Raw genomic sequence first — 24,072 nt, forward strand, 5'->3', positions numbered from 1 at the left:
ACCTAAATAAATGGAAAACCATCCCATGTTCATGTATAGAAAGATTTTTTAATACCATTAAAATGTCAATTATTACACAGGGCAATCTACAGATTCAACACAATACAAAAATAAACTCAAAAGGAATCAAATATAAAAAGTTATGAGAACTAAAACTATAAAAATCCTACAAAAATGCACAGGGAAAAAGATTCATGGCACTGGAATTGGCAACAATTTCATGTCTATGACACCAAAAGCACAGGCAATTAAAGAAAATCTAATTTTTATGGGACTTCAAAACTAAAAACTCCTGGGCACCTGGGTGGCTCAGTCGGTTTAGCATTCAACTCTTGGATTTAGCCTGAGTCATGCATGATCTCACAGTTTGTGAGTTCAAGCCCCACATCTTGGGATACCCTCTCTCACTCTCTCTGCCTTTCCTCTTGCTCATTCACTTTCTCTCTCTCTCAAAATAAACTTAAAAACTAAAAACTCCTGTGCACCAAAGGATATTATCAATTGAAAAGATATTTGAAAAAAATATTCGAAAAATATTTGAAAATCCCATACCTATAAGGGTTAACATCCAAAATAAAGAACTCCTCCTACAACTCAACAACAAAAATGAACCACCCAAATAAAAAGTGGGCAGGGCTGCCTGAGTGGCTCAGTCGGTTAAACATTCAAGTCTGGATTTCAGATCAGGCCATGCATGATCTCATGGTGGGGCTCTAGGATCAAGCCCCACATGGGGCTCTGTGCTGGGCATAGAGGGTGCTGAAGATTCTCTCTCTCTCTCTCTCTCTCTCTCTCTCTCTCTCTCTCTCTCTCTCTCTCTCTCTCTCTCCCTTTCCCCCAACAACTCCCCGGTGCTCTTGCTCTCTATAAAAACAAAAACCCACCAGCCACAAAACAACTTATTGAGTTACACTATAACTACTATGGATATCACTTGGATTACCATGAGAAAAACCAAAAGGAAAGCTCTAGAATGTTCAAACTGGTGTGAAAGCTAAGCACTACCATAAACAGCACCATGCTAAAAAAAAAAATACAAATAAAAACTACGATTAAGAAAACGTATTAAAGGGAAACACCAAACTTAAGAGTGACTAAAAGATTCACAGGGAATAGTACCTGCTATTTACTGGACACAGTGGGACAGCCCTGAGCTAAAGTACTTTCAAATATGATTAAAACCAGAAAGGGGAAGCAGGAAAATGGGAAGGCCCTCTGCCCAAGGTTAATGCCCAGGAAGAAAGAAATTCTAAGTTATTCAAACAGGAAAGGGAAAGAAGAGGTTGGTTGCTGTAACTAGTCTGCTCCACTGGAAACGGCTTTATACGAAAATCACCTAAATGTGAAAAATTCATTAGGCCAATAGACTTATGTTTCAAGAAGGCCGACATAATACAGCTCAGCCTGAAAGTCACCTTTTACCTCATCATATGGTATAAAGAAAAACCCTTTATCCCCACTATATACAACTTTGGGTATTACTACCAAAGGTATTGGCATGGACAAAGATGTAAGCAAGCTGGGTCCTGTGACACAACAAACACGTAAGGTTATTCTGGAGAAATATGCCCAAGTTACTAGCAATCCTGAAAATGATGGATGCAGAGATGCGGTCTTACTGGCTTGACAGCAGTTACATACAAGTAACTCTTTACAATTACTGAAGACTGCACACCAATCAGGAAAACCCACCATTACTATGATTATTTCTTGTATGTCTGCAATCACCAAGAGAACTATTTACTGTATTGTCAAAAACATGAAAATGGCCCAGTTTTATAAAACAAAATGTTCTGGAATGGCTATCATATCAAAAAACAACAACAACAAAAAAAAACAAGTTTGGCAAGGATGTGGGAAAATTGGAGCCCTGGTGTATTACTGGTAGGAATGTAAAATAGTGCAGCCACTGTGGAAAACAGTTTGGAACCAGCAATTCCACTCTTACACATATATCCAAGAGAACGAAAAGTAGAGAATACAAAAGATATTTGTACACCAAAGTTCACAGCAATTATTCACAATAGCTGAAAAGTAGAAACAACTCAAATATCTGTCAACAAATGAGTAAACAAACTGAGTTATACACCATGAAATATTCAGTTGTAAGAATGAAATTTAGTTAATTCCTACAACATGAATAAAACTTGAAAAAATGATGTCTAGCATAAACCATAAATAGAAAGACAAATAGTGCATGATTCCATTTATGTGGGATGCCTAGAATTAGCAAATCCATAGACAGCAAGTAGAACAGCAGTTACCAGAGGCTGGGGCTAGGAGACCAAAGAAGTTCTTGCTTAACATATATAAAATTGTTGGAGAATATAAAGTTTTGGGTATAGATAATAGTGACGTTTACAAAACTTATGTATATATTTAATGACATGAAATGTACGTAGGACGGTTACAATAAATAGGTTTATTTATCACAGCAAAGAAAAACACCTCCCCTCTCCTTAAAAAAAAACCTGGCGGGGCGCCTGGGTGGCTCAGTCGGTTAAGCGGTCGACTTCGGCTCAGGTCATGATCTCACGGTCCGTGAGTTCAAGCCCCGCGCCGGGCTCTGTGCTGACAGCTCAGAGCCTGGAGCCTGTTTCAGATTCTGTGTCTCCCTCTCTCTGACCCTCCCCCGTTCATGCTCTGTCTCTCTGTCTCAAAAATAAATAAACGTTAAAAAAAAAAAAAAAAACTTAAAAAAAAAAAAAACCTGGCTTAAAGAAGACAGAACATGTGGTTGATCCTCATTATTCATCAAAATTAAGTTCTATAAAGTCCACTGCAAACACTGTGTTAGCAAGTACTGAGCCCTTGCTCCTAGGGAAGATGCAGGTTAGGTTCCTATGAGAACCTTTTCTGTCAACCAATCGACATCAATATTATATTTATTTCTGTTTAAAGATACCGTATGTATTGTTGATTCACGAACAATGAACTCACAGCCAACAGCACTGTAACTCATGCCTGAACAGAGCTTATCTAATACGTGTAATTTCTGAGGCGCCTGGGTGGCTCTGTTGGTTAAGCGTCCAACTTCATCTCAGGTCATGATCTTGTGGCCGGTGGGTTCAAGCCCCGCGTTGGGCTTTGTGCTGACAGCTCAGAGCCTGGAGCCTGCTTCACATTCTGCGTCTCCCTCTCTGTCTGTCCCTTCCCCGCTCATGCGTGCGCTCTCTCTCTCTCTCTCTCTCAAAAATAAATACAAACATTAAAGAAAATTTTAAAAAATAATACATATAATTTCTCCCCAGGGCACATCACATAATCTTCCTGTGCTTAAGAATCATGGACAACACTTTGGCACTAAGCCTGAGGGTCATTTAAAACTAAATTCACCAAGAAAAAGTACAAAACGTGGAAAATATGTCACCAAGCGGATTATGAAAAGGACACCTGTTTACAAATGAATACTGAGAGCTCAAATAAAAAGGCAGAGCATAACGTTGCTCTACCTCAGCTGGGAACCTGCACGCTGGGGTGGATCTCTTTTGCCATTTTGCAGATTTGCAATTGACTGGAAAAGCAAAAGTATTTACAGTGGGTTTGCAAACAAATTTTATTAAGCAGCTGAATTTACATCTATAGGATCAGCTCCACTATATAAAGTTAAGAGACGAAAGAAACTCATGTATAAACTATGAAATATTCATGATCTGTGGACTTACCTTCCCAAGAAGTTTGACAAACAAAGGCCACAATTTTAACACATAAGTCTCATTCTTACTCATAAATAGCTTTTGGAGTTCTGAAAGTAATTTCTGCAAACAAATGCAAAAATATTTACCAAAAGACTCTTGGGAAAACAAAATATGCAGTATCAGACTATCTTAGTTGAATAGCTTTTCCCAATATTTTATTAGAAAATTTCCAAGTATATAGCAAAGCTGAAAGTTTTACATTGAATTTCCAAATATAAATACATACCATTAACATCTTACTATAACTGTCTTATCACAAATCTGGCCATTCCTCCATCTATCAGTTGAGCTTAATTTTCTTCTACCAATATACGTTTCCCAGAAAACCAGCATGTATACCATAAGAGTTCAAATGATAACATTTTAACTTAAAAATACATTAACAGCTTCATGGGTAGCAGACACCTGAGAACATTTAAGTTCAAATTTATGAAGAATTTTATATATACTCTTGGAAAATAAATTTATCAAAATAAAAAAACTTGCAAAGACATTGGAGCTACTTTAGTAGTCTCCAAACATTACCATAAGGCCTCTCGAATTTTAAAAAATAAACAAAATCCCAGGTTTAAAAATCTGGAAGGCTCCCTCACTACACCTGGATTACTGAAGTTACCTCTGAAGTACCTTCCCTTCTTCTACTCAACTCCTCTAGAGTCTATTCTCAACACAGGCACAGCAATCCCTTTAAAGCCCAAGTCAGTACATATAACACTCAATACTCAAAACCTTCAAATACAGTTTTCAATAAAAGAAAGTGAAAAATTCCTTACCATATCCCCCAAGGTCCTATGTGATTTGGCCCTCTGTTCCTCTGACATCATCTCCTATCCTCTCACCCTCATTCACTCTATCATATTGCCCTTGCCAGTGTTCACTGAACACCGACTAACACACAACCATCAGAACAGGGCCCTTTGCTCTCAGCTTCTCCTGCCTGGAATTAACTGACTCCATATTATCCAAGTAGCTAATTCTTGTACCACTTTCAAATCACTGCTCAAATATCCTATTCTTTTTCCTTCCCTGACTGCCACACCCTTCCTCTACAATGGCACTCTTCATCTAGTCTGTTTTCCATCATGTTCTTCACTGAATATACTGTATTCTTTACTGCCTCTCCCACTAGACAATAAGCTCCACAAGTTCCTTTTGTTCTTTGCTATATTCAGTGTCTAAAACAATGCCTGGCATATACAGATGCTAAATAAATATTTGTTACAAGAAATAAAGATAGAAAAGCTTATTAGGAAAAGTTATTAGTAAACAATACATTATATGCACTTATGTGCTTTAAATTTATACCTACTGAGATTGTGTAAAACAATCCAAATAGCACTCAAATTAATGTTCTCCCTTTTCCAGAAATGCAATCCCTTTCGGGGCGCCTCGGTGGCTCAGTTGGTTGAGTGTCCCAACTTCGGCTCAGGTCATGACCTCACATTTTGGGAGTTCAAGCCCCGCGTAGGGCTCGGTACTGACAGCCTGGAGCCTGCTTCTGATTCTGTATGTATCTCTCTCTCTCTCTCTGCCCCTCCCCTGCTCATGCTCTGTCTCTCTTGCTCTCAAAAATAAATAAACATTAAAAAAAAAAGAAATGCAATCCCTTTCAATCACTATTCATTGGTGATGAAGTAAAATGCCTAGATCCTACAAACAGTGAATAGACACTCCTTCCTTAATCTAGGAGCAGTGTGCCTACACTACCTTAAGCAATTACTTATGTTTTATTCGAAGAGGAGCTTCCTATATCATAATGAAATGATACCACTATGAGCTCTAAGCTTGGGCCAGAAATTTACAATTCAGTATCCAAAAAAATCCTTAAAGTAATACTTACAGTAGTCATAAGCTGCTCTGTGATAGATGCTATTTCTTGTTGTTTTTGAAGCAACAACGGCATTCCCATCTCTAAAGCAGTTGCTCCTCTCAAATGTACCTTTTGGGCAGAATGAACCACTAAAGGTATGACCAGTTTTGCCCACCTAATTGACTCTTCTCCCATTTGAACTGGGGCTTGTTCAATTAGCCTATAATAAAAAAGTCAACGAATAAATTAGCTTGACCTCACCTTTTATGTCTAAACTACTAGGAAAATAAGTAGCACAACGAAATATACCTAGTACGGTCCATTTGTTTCAGAATATGTACATATACGCATACACACACACAGATCGAACTTTTACTTGCTAATTTGTAGATTTCCATATTACTTTTTTTTAATGGTTATTTATTCGGAGAGAGAGCACACACACGCAAGCGGGTGAGGGGCAGAGAGAAAGAGGGAGAGAGAATCCCAAGCAGGTGCCGCACCGTCAGTGCAGAGCCCAACTCGAGGCTCAATCTCAAAAACTGTGAGATCGTGACCTGAGCCAAAAATCAAGAGCCGGACACTTAACTGAGCCACCCAGGCATCCCTAGTATCAATGTTTTTATACAATTGAATTTAACATTCTTTTAGAAGATAGCCAGAGAATGGTAACATGTGAGCATCACTCAGGGCATCAGAACACTAAGTAGAGTTAAGGCAAATAGCTCAATTAAAGAAAACTTTAAAGAATGGAAAAACGACGTAAGACAAATCACAGCAAGAAAGTCTTTGTGCTGTTAGTATGTCCTTTAAAGCACAGGGATGGATAGGAAGTTAGGGGATTTTCCTGTTCTCCCATTTGCTGCTAGTCACTGTTATTGCCTTCTGACATATCCCCTAAGTCTACTTGAAAGCCTATTATTCTTTAAACTCTTGCAAAAGCTTTAATGGAAATAATTTTTAAAATCAGAACTCTGTTACCAGCATCAGCACAACCAAGACTTTTTCTTTATTTTTATGTACACTCTCTCCCCAACATGGGGCTCAAACACATGACCCCAAGATCAAGAGTCGCATACGTTACCAAATGAACCAGCCAGGCACCCCAACCAAGACTTTATTTTTATGACTCAGTAAAAATAAACAAGGAAACCTACTAATTTAAACTCATCTAATTCCTTCTTTTTCCCGTTATCTTTTCTCCTTGAGACTTTTAGAAGACATTTTCGTTCTTTAAATGTCTAACTCAAAAAAAAAAAAAAAAAAAAAAGTCTAACTCAAGTTCCCAAAGTCCACTCTTTGAAGTGAATTCTAAATGTACTGCAATTATTCTTCCAAAGCAGCAAACTCATACCTTATGATGACATTTAATGCTTCATAATCAACAACAGCAGAATGCAGCTCTCCTCTATTAAATACTATTTCTAATGAATCAATTATAGTGGATACCTAAAAGACAGAACCAAATAAATACAAATCAAGTAAACCTGAATTTTTTAAGTGGTGCGTAGTTATGAAAACTTATATAAAAACCATACTCACTACTTTGCCAATGATTTCAGTGGAAAACGTCTGCTTGGATATCACCCAAAGTGCCCTAGTACGTACATTTTTGTCTGAGCTCTTAACACTATCATTCAATTTTAAAAGCAGTTCTTCAATATCTGTGTCTGAAAAACAAGCAGCTTTAATTATGTAAAACAGTTTATATCCTTTAAAATCTCAAATATAGAAATAGAGCAAAACATACTCTACATTGTCAAAAAATTAAATGCATATCCAGAGATTAGGATCAGTGAACCAATGTTGGTATCAAACTTCTTCCCAAAACACAAAACTTTATCAGAGAAAACAAACAGATTTAATTATGTGCAACTGAAAAAACTGTATAGGCATCATTAATAGCCTTGAACATATAAGACAAATTTTGGCAAGATGTTATAAATCCTATACCTCTGCTCTAAAATGAACAACTTCTACTTTAGATTGGGAACATTTCCACATATAAAAAAGAATGGGCAGAAACTTTATACCTTCAGAAAGAAAGATGGTAATAACTTTAAGGAATCCTTATTCCCTATCCCTGATTTCTCCCTCTGTAAAGTTCACCTCCAAGGTTTGCATTAAAATGGCAAACTACAGGGGAGCCTGGGTGGCTCAGTGGGTTGAGAGTCAGACTCTCAGTTTCAGCTCAGGATCTCATGGTTTGTGGGTTTGAACCCCCCCCCCCCCCCCACCCAATCAGGCTCCACGCTGTGAGCACAGAGCCTGCTTGGGACTCTTTCTTCCTCTTTCTGCCCCTCTCTTGTTCTCTCAAATAAATTAAAAAAATAAAATAAAATGGCAAACTACAAAAGAATAATTAAGATTACTTGAAAACTTAGCTACTTTTGGTTCCAAATTACCCCAATACCACTATGTGAAAGATTTTCAATTCAGCATGTTCCTTAGTGCATATGCTTGTTTTATACTACAATAAATGACCATCTAAATTACTAACTTCTAAAGCAGATATGCTTTATACAGGAAAAGGTTCAATTTTCACTGCAATCATTTTTAAAATAGACTTATGCTCTTTTTAGAGCAAATTTTATGGTATCAGAGTTAAAGCTACATCTAGAAAAAAGATCTTCTAACGATGACAAAACATCATTTCTTTGTCAAAAGCAAATCCTAGACTACAAATCACAAAACTAATAGAAAAGTAACAGTACTTTTAACATACCAAACTATATTTATAAACTCTAAAAAATATTAAGTCATAATAAATTTACCTGATAATCCTGAGGTAATTTTGGGATTATACAAACAAAACCCCAAGGCCTGTAGAGCAGCACTACTGAGGTCTGAGTTTTGACTGGAAATGTGAATCTGTAAAAACAAAAAGCACATTTATTACAAACAATTACAACCGTAAATAAATTCTTAAGGAACAAAAGTGGACCAGAAAACAAAATTATTTTAGCCTAATCAATCAAATGTTTGAGTAGATAAAAAAGGAATAAAATCAGGAGTCATGTACATAGCTTGGCCAAAAAAGGAAGAATGGCACTAGATACAGACCACCTAAAAAAAAGTGTTCTCTTAAAAGATAAAGAATGTCTCCAACTCCACACACCTGAAGGCAATACAAAAAGACAACAAATGGAAAATGCTGAAGACACCTCCACAAAAGATAGGCAAAAGACTCAAAGACAAAAGCTGACATTCTAGCTTTAGAGTGGAGTGACACCTCTAAGACAGGGAGGAATTGGAATGTAACATTTACTGAGAATCTAAAGTGATAGAAGCTTTAAGCATTATCTGAATCTTTTAAAAGAAATCCCTACTTTGCAGATTGGAAAATTTGAATGTCCATCTGGAATTCAAAGCCCAATCCATATTACGTATGTGAAAGCTGTAAAATCCCAAACCTGTCAAAGGTAATCTTGCTATATTCCCCAACCCTACAATTATTTGTAACCCTGTGTTTTTCTTGGTACCATTTCCTATTCCAAAGTGATTTATCTTCAAATCCTCCCACTGCTCTGAATCAGATATCCAAGGAATTCTCAGCTATTTGCTGCTCTTGAGCAGGAAAAATAGTCAAGTATATGAACAGACACTTCCTTGGGACACCTCTTTTATAATTAATCAAACAAAACAATAAAAAAGACCAAACTCTGGAGCATATAACAGAACAACCAGTTCAAAGAACCACAAAAAGATAGTCTTAAACACCTATGACTTTGAGAGCTACTGCTGTATCTCCAGGAGAGTATCTATGATCAACTTTTATTAAATATATATTGCCTGAAGGTATTCCTTAACAGTGTTGTCTTCAAGAATGCTTGGGGGGGGGGGGGGGGGGTTGCGGGGGGGACACCTGGGTGGTTCAGTGGGTTAAGTCTCTGACTTCAGCTCAGGTCATGTTCTCCAGGTTCAGGTTCAGGAGTTCGAGCCCTGTGTCAGGCTCTGTACTGACAGCTTGGAGCCTGCTTCTGATTCTCTGTCTCCCTCTCTCTGCCCCTCCCCCCCTTCATGCTTTGTCTCTCTCTCTCAAAAATAAATAAACATTAAAAAAAAATGTTGTGGGTTCCTAGACTTGATACTAACAGTATTCTAAATACAGAAACATGTTGTATTTCGACCAGCCTGGTTCTTGTTCTAAAGGAGTTCAATTATCCTTGCGGTGCTTAATAATTCACCCAGAAAGCTTTTGTTGATTGTCAAGCTTCTGTTGATTTTACTATTAACCACCCACATGCTTCCAAATAATTATTCATCAGGCATTTAAGTTACAAATTCTATTAACAGTGCATGCCACTGAGTTCCTGATCTTGCATGTTCTCAAACACCAAATTTATAAAAATGCATGTTTTCATCGCATCCAATATACTGCTGGAATGTGAAAAATGTAAGGAAAAAAAATGAGACAATACGATTAACGTTGTTTAATAATACTATTAACAAGCCTTGAACTACTACACAAAAAAGCTCCTGCTTACATGAACAAAAAGCACTGAGGACTGTAAGAGGTACACTTAAGGATAAGGAGTACCTTAAATGCCTCAACATTTAGGCAGAAATCATGCTAAAATGTACACTAAATATGACAGAATACTTTTTTTTAAAGCACAAAACACAGTCATAAAAATAAGAACTCTGGAGATTCAGTTTAACCTTTTCATTCTAAAAAGCAAGGAATTTAGAAGTTGGGTGTTAGGGGCAGTCACAATGCCACTGTATACTCAAGTGAGGATAACAACAGAAGTCCTCAGTCTGATGTTAAACACCTCCCGAAAAATAAGCAAAAAAGATAACAATAACAGTTTTTTAACCAGGCAAGAGTGGCAAAAACTGATGGTGAATGAAGGCTTTAAAAAAACAAAACAAAGACAAAATTACAGAAATCGTTTACTTAGAAGTACACTCCTATCAAAAGGCAGAAAACATGAAATAATCTCTGATAATTGCTTTTAAATTAAAAGCACAGGTTTTAGATTATGTAGCCATAGGCAACATTAGGCAAGTTAAACCAATTTCTTCTACAAAGTGGGGATTAAAGAGTACCCTCATAGGGACATAGAGGATTAAGTGGCAGAATACATGTAAACTAATTTTAAAAGTACTTGATACATATTAAGTACTCAAAATAATCCTGCTTTTGTTTCATTTCAAAATTTTTTTGAATTTATTCATTCTGAGAGAGCAGGGAGAAGCAGAGAGAGAGAGAGGAGAGGGAGAATCCCAAGCAGGCTCCGAGCTGTTAGCTGGGAGCCCAACTCGAACTCAGGAACCATGAGATCATGACCAGAGCCAAAATCAAGAATCAGAGGCTTCACTGACTGAGCCACCCAGGCGCCTCTCATTTCAAAGCTCTTTTGAGTGGGGCACCTGGGTGACTCAGTCAGTTGAGCATCTGACTTTGGCTCAGGTCATGATCTCACGGTTGGCGGGTTGCAGCCCTGTACTGAGTTCAGAGCCTGGAGCCTACTTAGGATTCTGTGTCTCCCTCGCCGTCTCTCCCTCTCCCCTGCTCACACTGTTGTCACTGGCTCTCTGAAAAAATATTATAAAAAACAACAACAAAGTTCTTATGAGTTAGCTGGTAAAATCTTTTTCCCACAAGGTAAAAACTATTCAATAAACAGAGACATACTTTTAAAACTCTGAATAGCCGAGAAAGTTTTCTCTCAATTTCCATAATGACTTCTTTTCCATCTTCTCCAGTCATTCGACTTAAAAGCAGAAAGAACACAAGGTTATGCAAATGGCACACAAAAGAAATTATAATCATTCCCTAAAATACTCACTTGTATACTCTTTTCTACAATTTGTTAGAATTCTACCAATTTGGTCCAGTGCTTAAAATACTTAATACCTGTATATACAATTTATCATGTAATAATGTCCAAAATTAACGCAGAAAAAAACCCTAAGAATAACTTTTGCATCCAAAGTGTACACATTTGGACAGTATCACTATGTGAAAAGGAAACATGAAAACCTAGCTCCAATTACCAATTTACTAGAAATTTACTGTGCCTTTATAGTTTTGTGCCAATTGTTACAATTGTTAGCATTTCCAAATAACTACAGATAATTCAGCAAAATATGATTTGCAACGAAAAAAATACTGCAAGGCATTTGCAATTAAAAATGAAACCCAGGTTACTGCTCCCTATTAAAAAAGCAATTCTGGGTTGCCACGTTGTCCCAAATACATGGGCAACTTACACTGAAAACCATCCGGCCAGCACACCCACTTCTCACGCAACTTAAAAAAAAAAAAAAAAAAAAAAAAAAAAAAAAAAAAAAAATGCTTCGCCTGCGAGACGCACGTGCAGGCTTCCTCATTCCAAACACACGCCCTGAGCGCTGCAGCAACACCGGGGACGTCACTTAGCACGCAACACCACCCCCCACCTTGCCCACGACCCCGGGCTCCTCATAGCAGGCAGACTTCTAGAATACACAAACTGTTTTGCGTGCCCCACCGCAACTATCTCCTCCCCAACCCCCGCGGGCCTTACCTGGTCAGAGTCAGGTAAGCGTCGGTCTGCTCTCCAAGGGGGGCGGAAGGGTCTTCCAAAGTCTCCAACAGCGGCGCCAGGGGGCTTGCACCCGGGGCCGTCATGTCGGCCACCCTGAGGCACGAACCGGAAAAGGAGAAAATCCAGTGACCGACAGAAACAGCCCCGCAGTGGCTCGGTCGGAGTCCGGGCCCCAGACCCGAGCGCCCGACCCCAGCTTCACTGCACCACTGCGTCTACATGCCTGGCCCCTGGCCCCCAAATCCAAGACTCTAACCTCCTCCTGAGCCTCGCAACACGCAGCCGGGTCCACGCTGCGCTCCGGCCCAGGCCCGCTCCCGCCACCACTTTCCCGGGCAGCTTTCAACAGTGGGAGGAGACCCGCGGGGGGCGGGAGAAGCCCGGGGAGCAAGGCACCTAGCCGCGAGGGGGCGGAGGGTGAGCCTCACTGAGGGTTCCTCGCGGCCTAGCACCGTGACCCAGATATTTACCCCACGTATGAAGATCAGGACTGCGTCCTCTCCGCCGCCAACCCGCGGCACCCGGACGAAGCCGGAACTCGACTTTCCCGGCTCGGGCTGTTTACTCTCGCGTGCGGCTCGCTCCCGCCTAGGCCAAGATGGCAGCGGGGGCGGGCCCACGAGCGCGCGGGAGCAGGGCAGGCCTGACGGGAGAGCCTCGAGCCAATCCAACAGGCAGCGGCGCGCCTAAATCATCGATCGCCTCCCTGTTCTGTCGGCTGCTTAGTCTCTCCCATCAGGGCATCTTGCAGGTGGGGGTGTTTGGGCCTAAATTTAAACGGCGAGGGACATGAAATTCAAAATGTGAGTGAGTCGCCGAAGTTCATCAGACTAAACTTAGTGGGCCTTCAGACTCTTTTCAAACTCCAAGCCCCGTGCTTCTTGAAATATTAGCAACAAATCATATAGTAAGAGGAGATGGGACCATATTGTAATGTTTAAGACTAGGAGCTGCATTGGGGCGCCTGGGTGGCTCAGTCGGTTAAGCGTCGGACTTCGGCTCAGGTCATGATCTCACGGTCCGTGAGTTCGAGCCCCATGTCAGGCTCTGTGCTGACAGCTCAGATCCTGGAGCCTGCTTGGGATTCTGTGTCTCCCTCTCTCTCTCTGACCCTCCCCCGTTCATGCTCTGTCTCTCTCTGTCTCAAAAATAAATAAACATTAAAAAAAAAATTAAAAAGACTAGGAGCTGTATCTAGATTGTTGTATATTCAAAACCTAGCTCTGTATTTTTAGCAAATTAAACAACCTTTCTATGCCTCAATTTCCTTCTCCAGAATATAGCAATGATGTTTGTAACTACTTCAGGTGAAAGTGAAGTGATGAAAGGTAGGAGAAGCCTAGGGTTTCCAAATTTTAAGTGTACATAACAATGGCCTGGGGATATTCATGATTAAAGTGCAGATTTCTGGGCCCCACCTTTAGACATTGTGATTCTGTAGATTTAGGTAGCTTCCGAGGATCTGCATTCCTTTATTTAGGCCCCAGGTGTCGAAGGGTGGGAGGTTGGCCAGGACTTCGCACTTGGAGAAAGGACTGGAAACCCTTGACGAACAATTAATATGCTGCTCCCCTTATCTTAGGCCTCTGAGCACTGTCGATATCAAGCAGGATTGTATCAACTTCAACCCAGGCATCTAAGGCCCAACAGCAAGTGGTTCGTCCACTTCAGCTTAACAGGTTTCATATCCCCTACCCCAAAAGTCTCCTCTTACCCTGAGCACAGCTATCAGCTCCAGAGGTCAGGACTGCCTTTTGCCCTTCTCTGTTCCTAGCCAAGGGTCTGCCAAACTAAGTGCTCAATACAGAGCATGTTTCTTAAGCAAAAAAAAAAAAAAAAAAAAAATGAAAGAAGAAAGGGAAGGAGACATAAACAGATCTTGTGAGCCAAACTACAGAAATTGAGGGCTTAAAAAATTGTAAAGACTTGTGTCTGGGTGAAATGTAGAGACACTGTAGAAGAAATGGTAGAGAAAGGTTTTCAGTGCAGCCTGGTAATGAGTTCTATAACCTTCAGAGGGGAATTTGTTCCTCATTTTCTGGGCTTTGGCAAGACAACACAGATACTGAAGAAAGTAAAGGGATTATTAGACAATAAATGAAATGCGTGGTTAGGTTCACAACATTAAGATTTCAGTATAGTAGAGTTGTTGTGTTGGAAAGTGAGAGAGGACTTGAAACCAATTTTTTTAATGTGACTATGAGATGAGATTAGTGAAAAGAACATTGAGTTTGCCTTAAGACAAATACCTCCGCCCAATCCTTTTATGCCTTCCTCTGCTTTATTCTTCCAGCACTTATCACTACCTGATATTGTATCATATGTCTATTTTTTATTGTCTATCTCTCCCCATGAGAATGTAAATTCCTTGAGTATAGGGACCACAAAGAAGAGGTTGGGGTGGTCATGTTGCTCGTACCTCTTTCAAATGCATAGTCCTTTGATCTTAGTAAAATGTTTGGTAGCATTTTATCATTGTCACTGCCAGTGACTGAAATCCTTCAGTGGTTCCCATCAATCATAGGATAAATTTCAGGGGGCGCCTGGGTGGCTCAGTCAGTTAAGTATCTGACTTCAACTCGGGTCATGATTCCAAGTTTGTGAGTTTGGGTCCCATGTCGGGCTCTGTGCTGACAGCTCAGAACCTGGAGCCTGCTTCAGATTCTGTGTCTCCCTCTCTCTCTGCCCCTCCCCTGCTCCTGCACACATGCGCATGCTCTCTCTCTCTCTCTCCTAAAAATAAATAAACATTAAAAGATTTTTTTAAAAAAACTATAGGATGAATTTCAAAACATGGAGGCCTATGATGATTGGGCCACTGCTAACACTTCATATCCAGCCTTACCTCCGCTTCAGCCAAGTTCGAAACAGTCTGCAGGGTCTCTATTCTGTCTTTGAAGATCTGTGTTGTTCCTTGTGTTTAGAACATTAATTCCCTTTTTCAAGTGTAATAAACAAGGGTGTATTAAAATCACAACTTTTTATTAAATCCTTCCCTTATCTACTCTTCCCCCGAGGAAAAGTAAATGCTTGCACCTCCATGCTGACATAGCTCTTTATTCAGAGATCTGTTGAAATAAGTATCTTGGTAATTTATTATTGTTTATATATGTCTGCCTTATATGTCTGCAGTGGCAGAGTTGAGGGTTGGTCTGAGGACAATTGTTCTAGCCTAATCTCAATCAGTGCCCCTCCCTCTTTTTTGGTATTTTCTCAGACCTCAGCTAAAGTGCTAAGAGATTACAGAGTCATTAAGACAAATCCCCTTCCCCACCCATACCCCTCTCTCCACACCCTTCCAAATGAGATTACTATCCCCGAGCTTCTCTTATAGAAATTCTAAAACTACCACCACGAATCTTGTCTTGCTAGGCAATAAGTTCGTAGTACCTGGAACCCAATAAGTACATTCTGAATTAATTTTTTTTATTAAAAAAAAATTCTTTTTAATGTTTTTATTTATTTTTGAGACAGAGAGAGACAGATCATAAGCAAGGGAGGGGCAGAGAGAGGGGGAGACACAGAATACGAAGCAGGCTCCAGGCTCCGAGCTGTCAGCACAGAGCCCGACACGGGGCTCGAACTCACCGACTGTGAGATCATGACCTGAGCTGAAGTCGGAGGCTTAACCAACTGAGCCACCCAGGCGCCCCATTCTGAATTAATTTTTTATGTATTAATTCATCCGTCTTTTCATTTAATCATTTAACTAATATACAATTTCTATCTTCTTTGCTTATTCAAATCCTGCATCTCTTTTTGTCCTCAGAAGATCATGAAAAGCCTTGCACCTTGCACCTTGCACAATCCAATATTGCTTCTAACTTCACAATTTCTGTCTTTAACCACATCATTACTCAGCAGATATCAACCCTATAATCGTAGGTCTCTCAATGACTCCTTTTTCCTACTTGCCCCCAGTAGTCCTTATGATTCTTTCTATCTAATAATTCTTAGACCTGTCCACCTAATATCTACCTAGGGTCTCAATTTATGACCTTAACATAATCATTTCAAGATTATAGCATGCTTTTCAACTGCTTTTTATTGAGTGCTAGGTGTTGCCTGGACAGTATCTCTTTTATTCTTCCCAGTGGTTTTAAGACAAAAAAGTACTTTGCTTGAATTTACAAATAAGCAATGTGAAGCTTACCTAGTAAAATAGAGAACTTTAATGTAGTCATAGTAACTCTAGAGCTAACCTACTTAAGTTACATTCATTCATCAATATTTAATGAGATCTCCCCTGCATAAACCACTGTGGTGGTGTGGTTTTCACACTAGATTTATTCTTGAACATGGTAAGAATTCAATATAAAGAGTCCTATGGATGCTCACTATTTACAGGACCCCTATAGTAATTCATTTAGTGAAGTTTCCATCTGTAATCCAAATTACTAGAGTTAATGCAGTGGGCCAGCTTTGGAACAAAATAGATTCAAATACTGGTGCTGCCACTGTGTGACTTGAGATCTTCCAGAAAGATGCTTAACTTCACCATGTCTTCAACAATAAAATGAGAAGAAAAATACCAACATCAAAGTTCAGTAAATGGTAACTATTGTTGCCCAGTGTCTAGCATAAATGCTAGCACATAGTATTTAATAAGTGCTTATTACACGAATACATGAATATACTAATTAAAATTTTTGCAAATTTTTTTCTGAAATGTATTCACTAGTTTAATTTTCATCATTTAAAAATTGTGGACTTGGGGTGCCTGGATGACTCAGTCCGATGAGCATCTAACTCTTGATTTAGGCTCAGGTCATGATCGCAAATTCAAGCCATGTGTTGGGCTCTGTGCTGACAGTGTGGAGCCTACTTGGGATTCTCTCTCTCTCTGCCACTTCCCTGCTTGTGCTCTCTCTTTCAAAATAAATAAAATAAATAAACTTTAAAAAATAATAATAAATAAAAATAAAAATTGTGGAGTATAAGAGTTCTGGGAGACATTTGAAATGTTACCCACCGTGGTAACTATTTTACAGAATTTATTTAAAGAAAGCTCCACTTTGAGGTTTTTTAAGTTCCGTGTTTTCAATCGATCCCCTGATGGACTTTGCAACAAGTAACACATGAAGAAAAAAAAGGTTTTTAAAGATTATTTTATCCCATCAGCTAGTTCATATACAGTAAATATACACAGCTAATAATGCCTGGTGACCTGTGACTAGCCTGAAATCTGTTACCTTGCATTCAGACCTATCCCACAATGTTATCAAATCGTAATAACCAAGAGGTTCTAAGCTTTAATCTTCCCACTGAGCTGGGCAAAGAGTTTCTACTATTTATGACCAAACCAACTCTTTTTTAGATGAGAAAATTGAGCCCCTTTGAGTTCAAATGAAGAGAGGCAACATAGTATAAGGGCTAAACCTGGAGTCCAGTTGATAAGGTTTGAATCTTTGCTGTGTGGCATTGTCAAGTTACTCAACCTCTTGTACCTCAATTTCTTTATCTGTAAAATGGGACTAATTGCACTTACCTCATAGGTATCTGAGGTATAGGTAAGTTCATAGACAGAAATTGCCCAACAATGACTGGGTACATGTTATAAATATTCAGAAAATGTTAGCCAGAGATTCATTAGTTTCTCAGATTCAAGTAAGACAACATTTATAAAACCACAAACGCTTCCAAAAAGAAAACCCCAAAACCCAAACCCTATTTTCATTTAAAGTGGTTTCCTAGTCCATATTAAAATAATGTGACTATAGCCGTCAGCAATAACTTAATGTTGTATATCTTGAAGTGTGATTCCAGAATCAGTGCATCAAAATCCCCAGGGAGCTTCTTTATATGCAAATATCTGGACCATACCTCTCAGAGCTACTGAACCAGAAGTTCCAGGACAAGCCCCATAATCTGCATTTTTAATATGTACCCCAAATGATTCTTTTTAGCATCAAATCTGAGATTCCTACTGTGTACAATGCACAAATTTTCTTTAACTTTTATAGCAGAAATCCTTTGCCTATGTCTCAAAACATTCATGGAGAAAAACAAAAGTCTTTTATAAGCTCAAGAACTACAAAAATAATTGAAACTGACAGCTTTGAGGAGCCAAAAGGGAAAGTGATTCATTGTTATGCTTCAGGCCTTTCTGGACAAAGAACATAATTACAAATTTAGAAAATTAATCCATTTTTAATTCATCACCAGGAGTAGTCATGGCAGGATTAAAGGTTCTATTTTTCTTGATCACTGGGTTAAGGAAATTTTTCTTAAACTGTCTAGTCTATTAAATTAATATAACTGACAATTTTAAATCCCCTAAGTGTAGTATGGATAAAACAGAATTTTTATTTGTAAGCTTGGTTGTCTGCTCTCATATGATACTAGTGGAAATACAAATTGGTACAACCTCCAGGAAGGACAATTTGTGGTATTTATCAAAATTTTAAGTTCTCAAAGTTGTTTTTTTCATAAAAAAAATTTTTTTTAACGTTTATTTATTTTTGAGACGGAGAGAGACAGAGCATGAACGGAGGAGGGTCACAGAGAGAGGGAGACACAGAATCTGAAGCAGGCTTCAGGCCCTGAGCTGTCAGCACACAGCCCGACACAGGGCTTGAACTCACAGACCGTGAGATCATGACCTGAGCCGAAGCCCGATGCTTAACCGACTGAGCCACCCAGGTGCCCCAAGTTCTCAAAGTTTTGATGCAGAAATTCCACTTCTAAATGATTACCCCACAAGTGTATTCACTCATGTGTAAAATAAACTATGAAGACTTTTGTTCATTGCAGAGTTGTTTGTAAAAAAAAAAAAAAATTTTAGACAAAACCAGTGCTAAATAGATTATGGCACATCCATACCATAAAATACTATGCAACTCTCTATGTGCTAATATATAGTGCTTTCCAAAATATATTTGATGGAAAGAAAGTTTCGCTAAAAGGAACCAGACCTTCTTAGATAAATAGCTAATTCTAGGACTGGGGCTGAAAAATGTATAAGAGCCTGGAACATCTTTTTGTGTCAGAAAACAAACAAGTGCTTAAAAAGTTAGGAAACATGTTAAAAGACTCCAGAGACAGCTTGAAGGGCTCCCATGACTGAATCTGGAATGATAGATTATAAACTATTAAATAAAAAAAGAATCTATGAGCCCCTAGTGATACTAAAATATATAAATAAATAAATGCAAAAATAAATAAATTTATATATATTAGAGAAGGAATAAATAATAAATACATATATACATGCATATGTATATGTATATATGTGTGTGTGTGTGTGTGTGTGTGTGTGTGTGTGTGTTATGTATGTATATATATATCAGAGAAGGAATTGCAGAGTTAGGAAATCACCATTTTGCAACCATGATTGTAATAATTGATTTGGGCAATAATCATCAGTAGGTACTAAAACCATTTAACAATGCAGCACCTGAGTGGCTCAGTTGGTTAAGCATCCAACTTCAGGTCAGGTCATGATCTCACAGTTATTTGAAGTGTACATTTAAGTGGTTTTCAGTATATTCATAGGAGTTGTACAACCATCACTGAAATCCATTTTAGATAATTTTCATCACCTCAAACAAAAAATCTTTGTACTTTTTAACTGTCACCTCCTTCTCCACCTAATACCACTCCATCCCATCCCCAAGTAACCACTAATCTACTTTCTGTCTCTATAGACGTGCCTGTTCTGGATATTTTATATAAATGGAATCATAATATGTGACCTCTTGTGACTGGCTTCTGGTACTTAGCATTTTGTTTTCTAGGTTTACCCATGTTAGAGTATGTATCAGTACTTCATTCTTTCTAATTGCTAAATAATATTCTATTGAATGGTTATACCACTTTTTGTTTATCCATTTATAAGTTGGTGGATATTTGAAGTTAAATTAAAATCCTGGTCCAAAGCCAAATTAGGGGTTATAATTAAAGAACTCCCTAATCTTCAGAGATATACAAAATTTTACTATGGAATCCAGAATGCTTTATAGATACTTATTATTCTGGACTATAGATCTGTCCCAACTATAACTTAAAGGGGAAAATGTCTAAAATCAGTAAGGCATGAAAGAGTTGATTTTAAAAATGTAGCTGTGAAAAACTTTCAAATAAAACAACAACAAAATACACCACATGCACATGTGCACTTTCTTTCTCTCTCTCAAAAAATTAAAAATAAAATAAAATAACAACAATAAAAAAAAAACAAAAAAAAAAACAAAAAAAAACAAAGTGCCTAGCTGGCTAAGTTGGTTGAGCACCCGACTCTTGATTTTGGCTCAGGTCGTGGTCTTGAGGTTCGTGGGTTCAAGCCTTGTGTCAGGCTTTGTGCTGACAGCATGTGGAGCCTGCTTGGAATTCTCTCTCTTCTCTCTCTCTAACCTCCCCAACTTATGCTCATACATGCACTTTCTCCCTTTCTCTCTCAAAATAAATAAATAAATTTGAAAAAAAAATACACTACGTAAAGCAATTATAGAAGCCTTTCCTTTAAAGATAGACTAGATAAAGATTTAAAAAGTTAAGTAAAAATACAAAATATACTTCAAGAAACTTTCAAACAGTACTCTATTTTAGATTCAGTATCTGAAGTGAAAGGAGGCTTGTCTTCTATTTTTATAAGTGGGCTTACACCTAAATTAGAGGACTTAATAAAAAATAAATTAATTTGAATGTGTGAGCTTGCCAGTTTAGAAAATAATCTGTGGCTCAATATTTTGAGATAGCTTTAAAAACAAGCTATAGGGGCACCTGGGTGACTCAGTCAGTTGAGCATCCAACTTTTGATTTTGGCTCAGGTCATGATCTCACAGTTCCTGGGATCAAGCCCTGAGTCACTCTCCTCTCTCTTTCTCTCAAAAATAAATAAATAAACATTAAAAACAAAAAGATAGAAATCAATACATCTATGGCTCTCAAGGTGAAATAACCCAAAACATCTCTGTTTTCTAAGATGTGGGAGCCTATACACAAGAATATTTATAAATATAATGAGCAGAAGGGCCATTAAACAAATTACATACCACACTGGTGTGAAAACAGGACAGCTGTCCACAAATCTGTCCAGTGATACAGGTAGCTGCAAGGTACACAAGAGCACTCAACAATCCCCAGTCCTTTTTCCAATTCCCAAGGGGAAAAAAACTGCTTTCCTGTTTATCACTCTATCTAACATTAGTCTCACCTCTATAGCAGAGCAAAAATTTAAAGTTGCCTAAAAAGGAAAAAGAAAGACAAATGGACTTTTCATGAGAAAAGAACAAAAAAATTTATTATTTTAGTTTGAGAGAGAAAGCGGGGGAGGGACAGAGGAAGAGAGAATCCTAAAAATGCCCCGTGCTCAATGCAGAACCTGATGGCATGGTCGGGTGGGGGCGGGCTGGATCCTAGGACTCTTTATTTTAGTTAGAGAGAGCAGTGGAGAAAAGACAGAGCAGGAAAAGAGAGAGAGAGAGAATACTAAGAATGCCCCATGATCAGTGCAGAGCCTGACGGGGGCTGGATCCCAGGACTCTGGGATCGTGACCTGAGCTGAAATAAAGAGATGGACGCTCAACCAACTAAGCCACCCAGGCACCTGAAGAAAACAATTTTTATTAACATAAAATGACAGTGCCAGATTGTTTAAAAAAAAAAAAAAAGATCAAGTTGAACATATACAGTAAATTATGAAAGAATTGAGGAGAGATAAACTTTATTTTCTTTGGTTTAATAGAACCACTCAAGTAGTCAAAATCTTTAACAATTCAGTGTCTCAGCTATAATTGATATTTTGAGATCATTATCAGAAGAATATTCTTTATTCTCTGTGGTACAGTATCGTACAGAAAATAGTCAACATAGCAGGCCTGAACTGCTATCCTTGAAAAGGCACGTTTGCGAGATTGGCTCTTAGCTGGTATCTGGGAACTTAGGTTTTGGGAAGGTTCCCAACATTAACTGATAAAGGTGCGTTACTGAATTTTTTGTATGAATAATATGCTTTTTACTGAATATTTGCTCTTCTTTTTGAGAGTGTGGAATTTGGGTATGTGCCAGGTAGAGGGTGCCTACACGATTAGCCCCCAGTAGAACCCCAGGCACTGAATCTTTAATGAACTTCCATGTTTGGCAACATGGCACATGTTTGTCACAACTCATTGCTACGAGAATTAAGCATGTCTTGTGTAACTTCACTGGGAGAGGACCCTTGGAAGCTTGCGTCCAGTTTCTCCAAGAATATGTCCTGGTGCCTTTTCTCTTTACTGATTTTGTTCTAAACAGTATATTGCCTATACTCTTTAGCCTATACTCTTGCCTATACTCTTTAGCCTATGAGTCATCCTAGTGAATCATTGTACCTGGAGGTGGTCTTTGGGATCTCTAATCAAAACACTTACAAACGTAATAAGTAAGATTTACTTTTAGAGAAAAATATACAGCAGCTCTTATACACAATCAGATTATAGTACATCTTGATATGAGAATTCATATACTATATATAATTTAGGAAACTACCCCCCAAATAGCTATGGTTCCAGAATTCCTATGGATGAAAGACTCCACAGACTAGGCATTTTAACTTGGAGCAGAGCCTATAAGATTACAGATTGATTTTTTTCCTTGATTTATATAAATCTTTCTTTTTGTACAAGCAAGCATGTACATGTTAGGCCATGCTCTATGGATCTTAACTCATTAGAAAAACATTGCCTATAAAACCTATCCCTTAAAGAAGAGGCAAGGGGCACCTGGGTGGCTCAGTTGGTTGAGCATTCGACTTCAGCTTGGGTCATGATCTCATGGTTCAGGGGCTCAAGCCCCACGTCAGGCTTTGTGCTGACAGCTCAGAGCCTGGAGCCTGCTTCGGATTCTGTGTCTCCCTCTCTCTCTGCCCCTCTCCCACTCGTGCTCTGTCTCTTGCTGTCTTTCAAAAATAAATAAACGTTAAAAAAAAAAAAGAAGTAAAATATAGAGCAGGTGGATGGAGTTGTTGGGGGAGGGCAGTAGAGAAACAAAATAAATACACTTCCTTCTCCCAGAGCAATTACAAGCTTCAACAAATATGTCAAACTAGCCTCAGATCTCATATTAGACTTTAAGTCTATGTTGGTACACATGATAAATCACTGTGGCTAGCAGAAACCACTCAATATTTTTTACTTATTAACTAATTATGAATTATCATTATTTTCTCTGTATATAACCAAATACTGTTGTAGCAACTTCATAACCCTACCCCACAAAGGAGAACTCCATACTTGTGTTTCTGTAATTCAAGATTTCCATGATCAGAACAGAACTTTTCGTTGTTGTTTGGTTGGTTTTGTTGTTGTCTTTAGCACCAAATTTATCACTTTTTAAAAATGAGATTTTTCCCAAAAGTGAAGAAAAAGAAACAAATCCAGTGTCTGCATTCCCAACTGCAGCCTTGATTCTGGGATACCTTCTTCACTCTGAGACCAAGTTGGCTCTCTGGGAATCCAATGGTGTCATATGGGTTGAGGGTTCCTCTGTGATGGGTTTCTCTCTGCCCCTCTCCTGAGTTTTAGGGATGGATTTTTCATTGTGGGTGTGGTCCTCCTCACCTTCTAACAGTGCTGTGGAGAGATGGCCAAAATGGACTTGAGAGGAAGGTTGGAGGTCCAATCTTCATCTATCTCTGGGGATGACTGGTCACTGGTCAGCATGAGGGTGGCAGGGGTGGGGCGGTGTCTGAGAATCTGCTCTACCAGCTTGGGGTCAATGGGCAACTCCAGCAGCAGGACTATGAACTGGATCTTCCAGGAGTTGTTGTCTTGCACCATGGGTGGGGCTCAGCGCTGGGGCAGGTGCTCTCCCTCTTAGCTCCAGCCCAGCCCCAGCCCCTAGAACAGAACTTTCAATGCTATCCTACCAAATCTCAACTCAACATCGTTTGTTGACAGTTTTATATTAAAAATAAAAATATATATATTAGGCTTAATATATAAAATATTATCTTGTATCTCTTATAAAATCCAATTTCTTACCAAAAGCCAAATTATTCAAATAACGGAACTAAGATCCTTTCTAGGGTGTATTAAATTGTTAGTAAAAA

The 24,072-nt window shown here is 38.7% G+C and overlaps 1 protein-coding gene and 1 pseudogene across 6 annotated transcripts in view; both read right to left on the minus strand.

Moving 5' to 3' along the window:
- The window catches only part of RIF1 (replication timing regulatory factor 1), a 74,446-nt gene extending 61,786 nt beyond the window's left edge, over positions 1-12,660 (minus strand). For 4 of the 6 annotated variants that reach the window (XR_013557298.2, XM_060626547.3, XM_060626548.3 and 1 more), the window contains exons 1-8: positions 12,515-12,660; positions 12,024-12,137; positions 11,150-11,228; positions 8,283-8,379; positions 7,051-7,178; positions 6,863-6,957; positions 5,539-5,728; positions 3,666-3,758 (exon numbers count right to left, since the gene is read on the minus strand). Coding sequence is in view for 4 of the 6 variants with exons in the window: in XM_060626547.3 (XP_060482530.2) it covers positions 3,666-3,758; positions 5,539-5,728; positions 6,863-6,957; positions 7,051-7,178; positions 8,283-8,379; positions 11,150-11,228; positions 12,024-12,127 (786 nt within the window). In the remaining 2 variants the exon portion in view is untranslated. Of the gene's footprint in view, positions 1-2,940; positions 3,165-3,665; positions 3,759-5,538; positions 5,729-6,862; positions 6,958-7,050; positions 7,179-8,282; positions 8,380-11,149; positions 11,229-12,023; positions 12,138-12,300; positions 12,485-12,514 lie in introns of those variants that run through there. The other 2 variants (XM_060626546.2, XM_060626549.2) reach the window with 2 other exon arrangements.
- A 10,784-nt stretch (positions 12,661-23,444) lies between these two features.
- Positions 23,445-23,800, minus strand: LOC132670764 (protein phosphatase 1 regulatory subunit 1A pseudogene; annotated as a pseudogene).
- Between the last annotated feature and the right edge of the window lie 272 nt (positions 23,801-24,072).

This window comes from Panthera onca, chromosome C1 (genome assembly GCF_046562875.1).
Source record: "Panthera onca isolate mPanOnc1 chromosome C1, mPanOnc1 haplotype 2, whole genome shotgun sequence".
NCBI lineage: Eukaryota > Metazoa > Chordata > Mammalia > Carnivora > Felidae > Panthera > Panthera onca.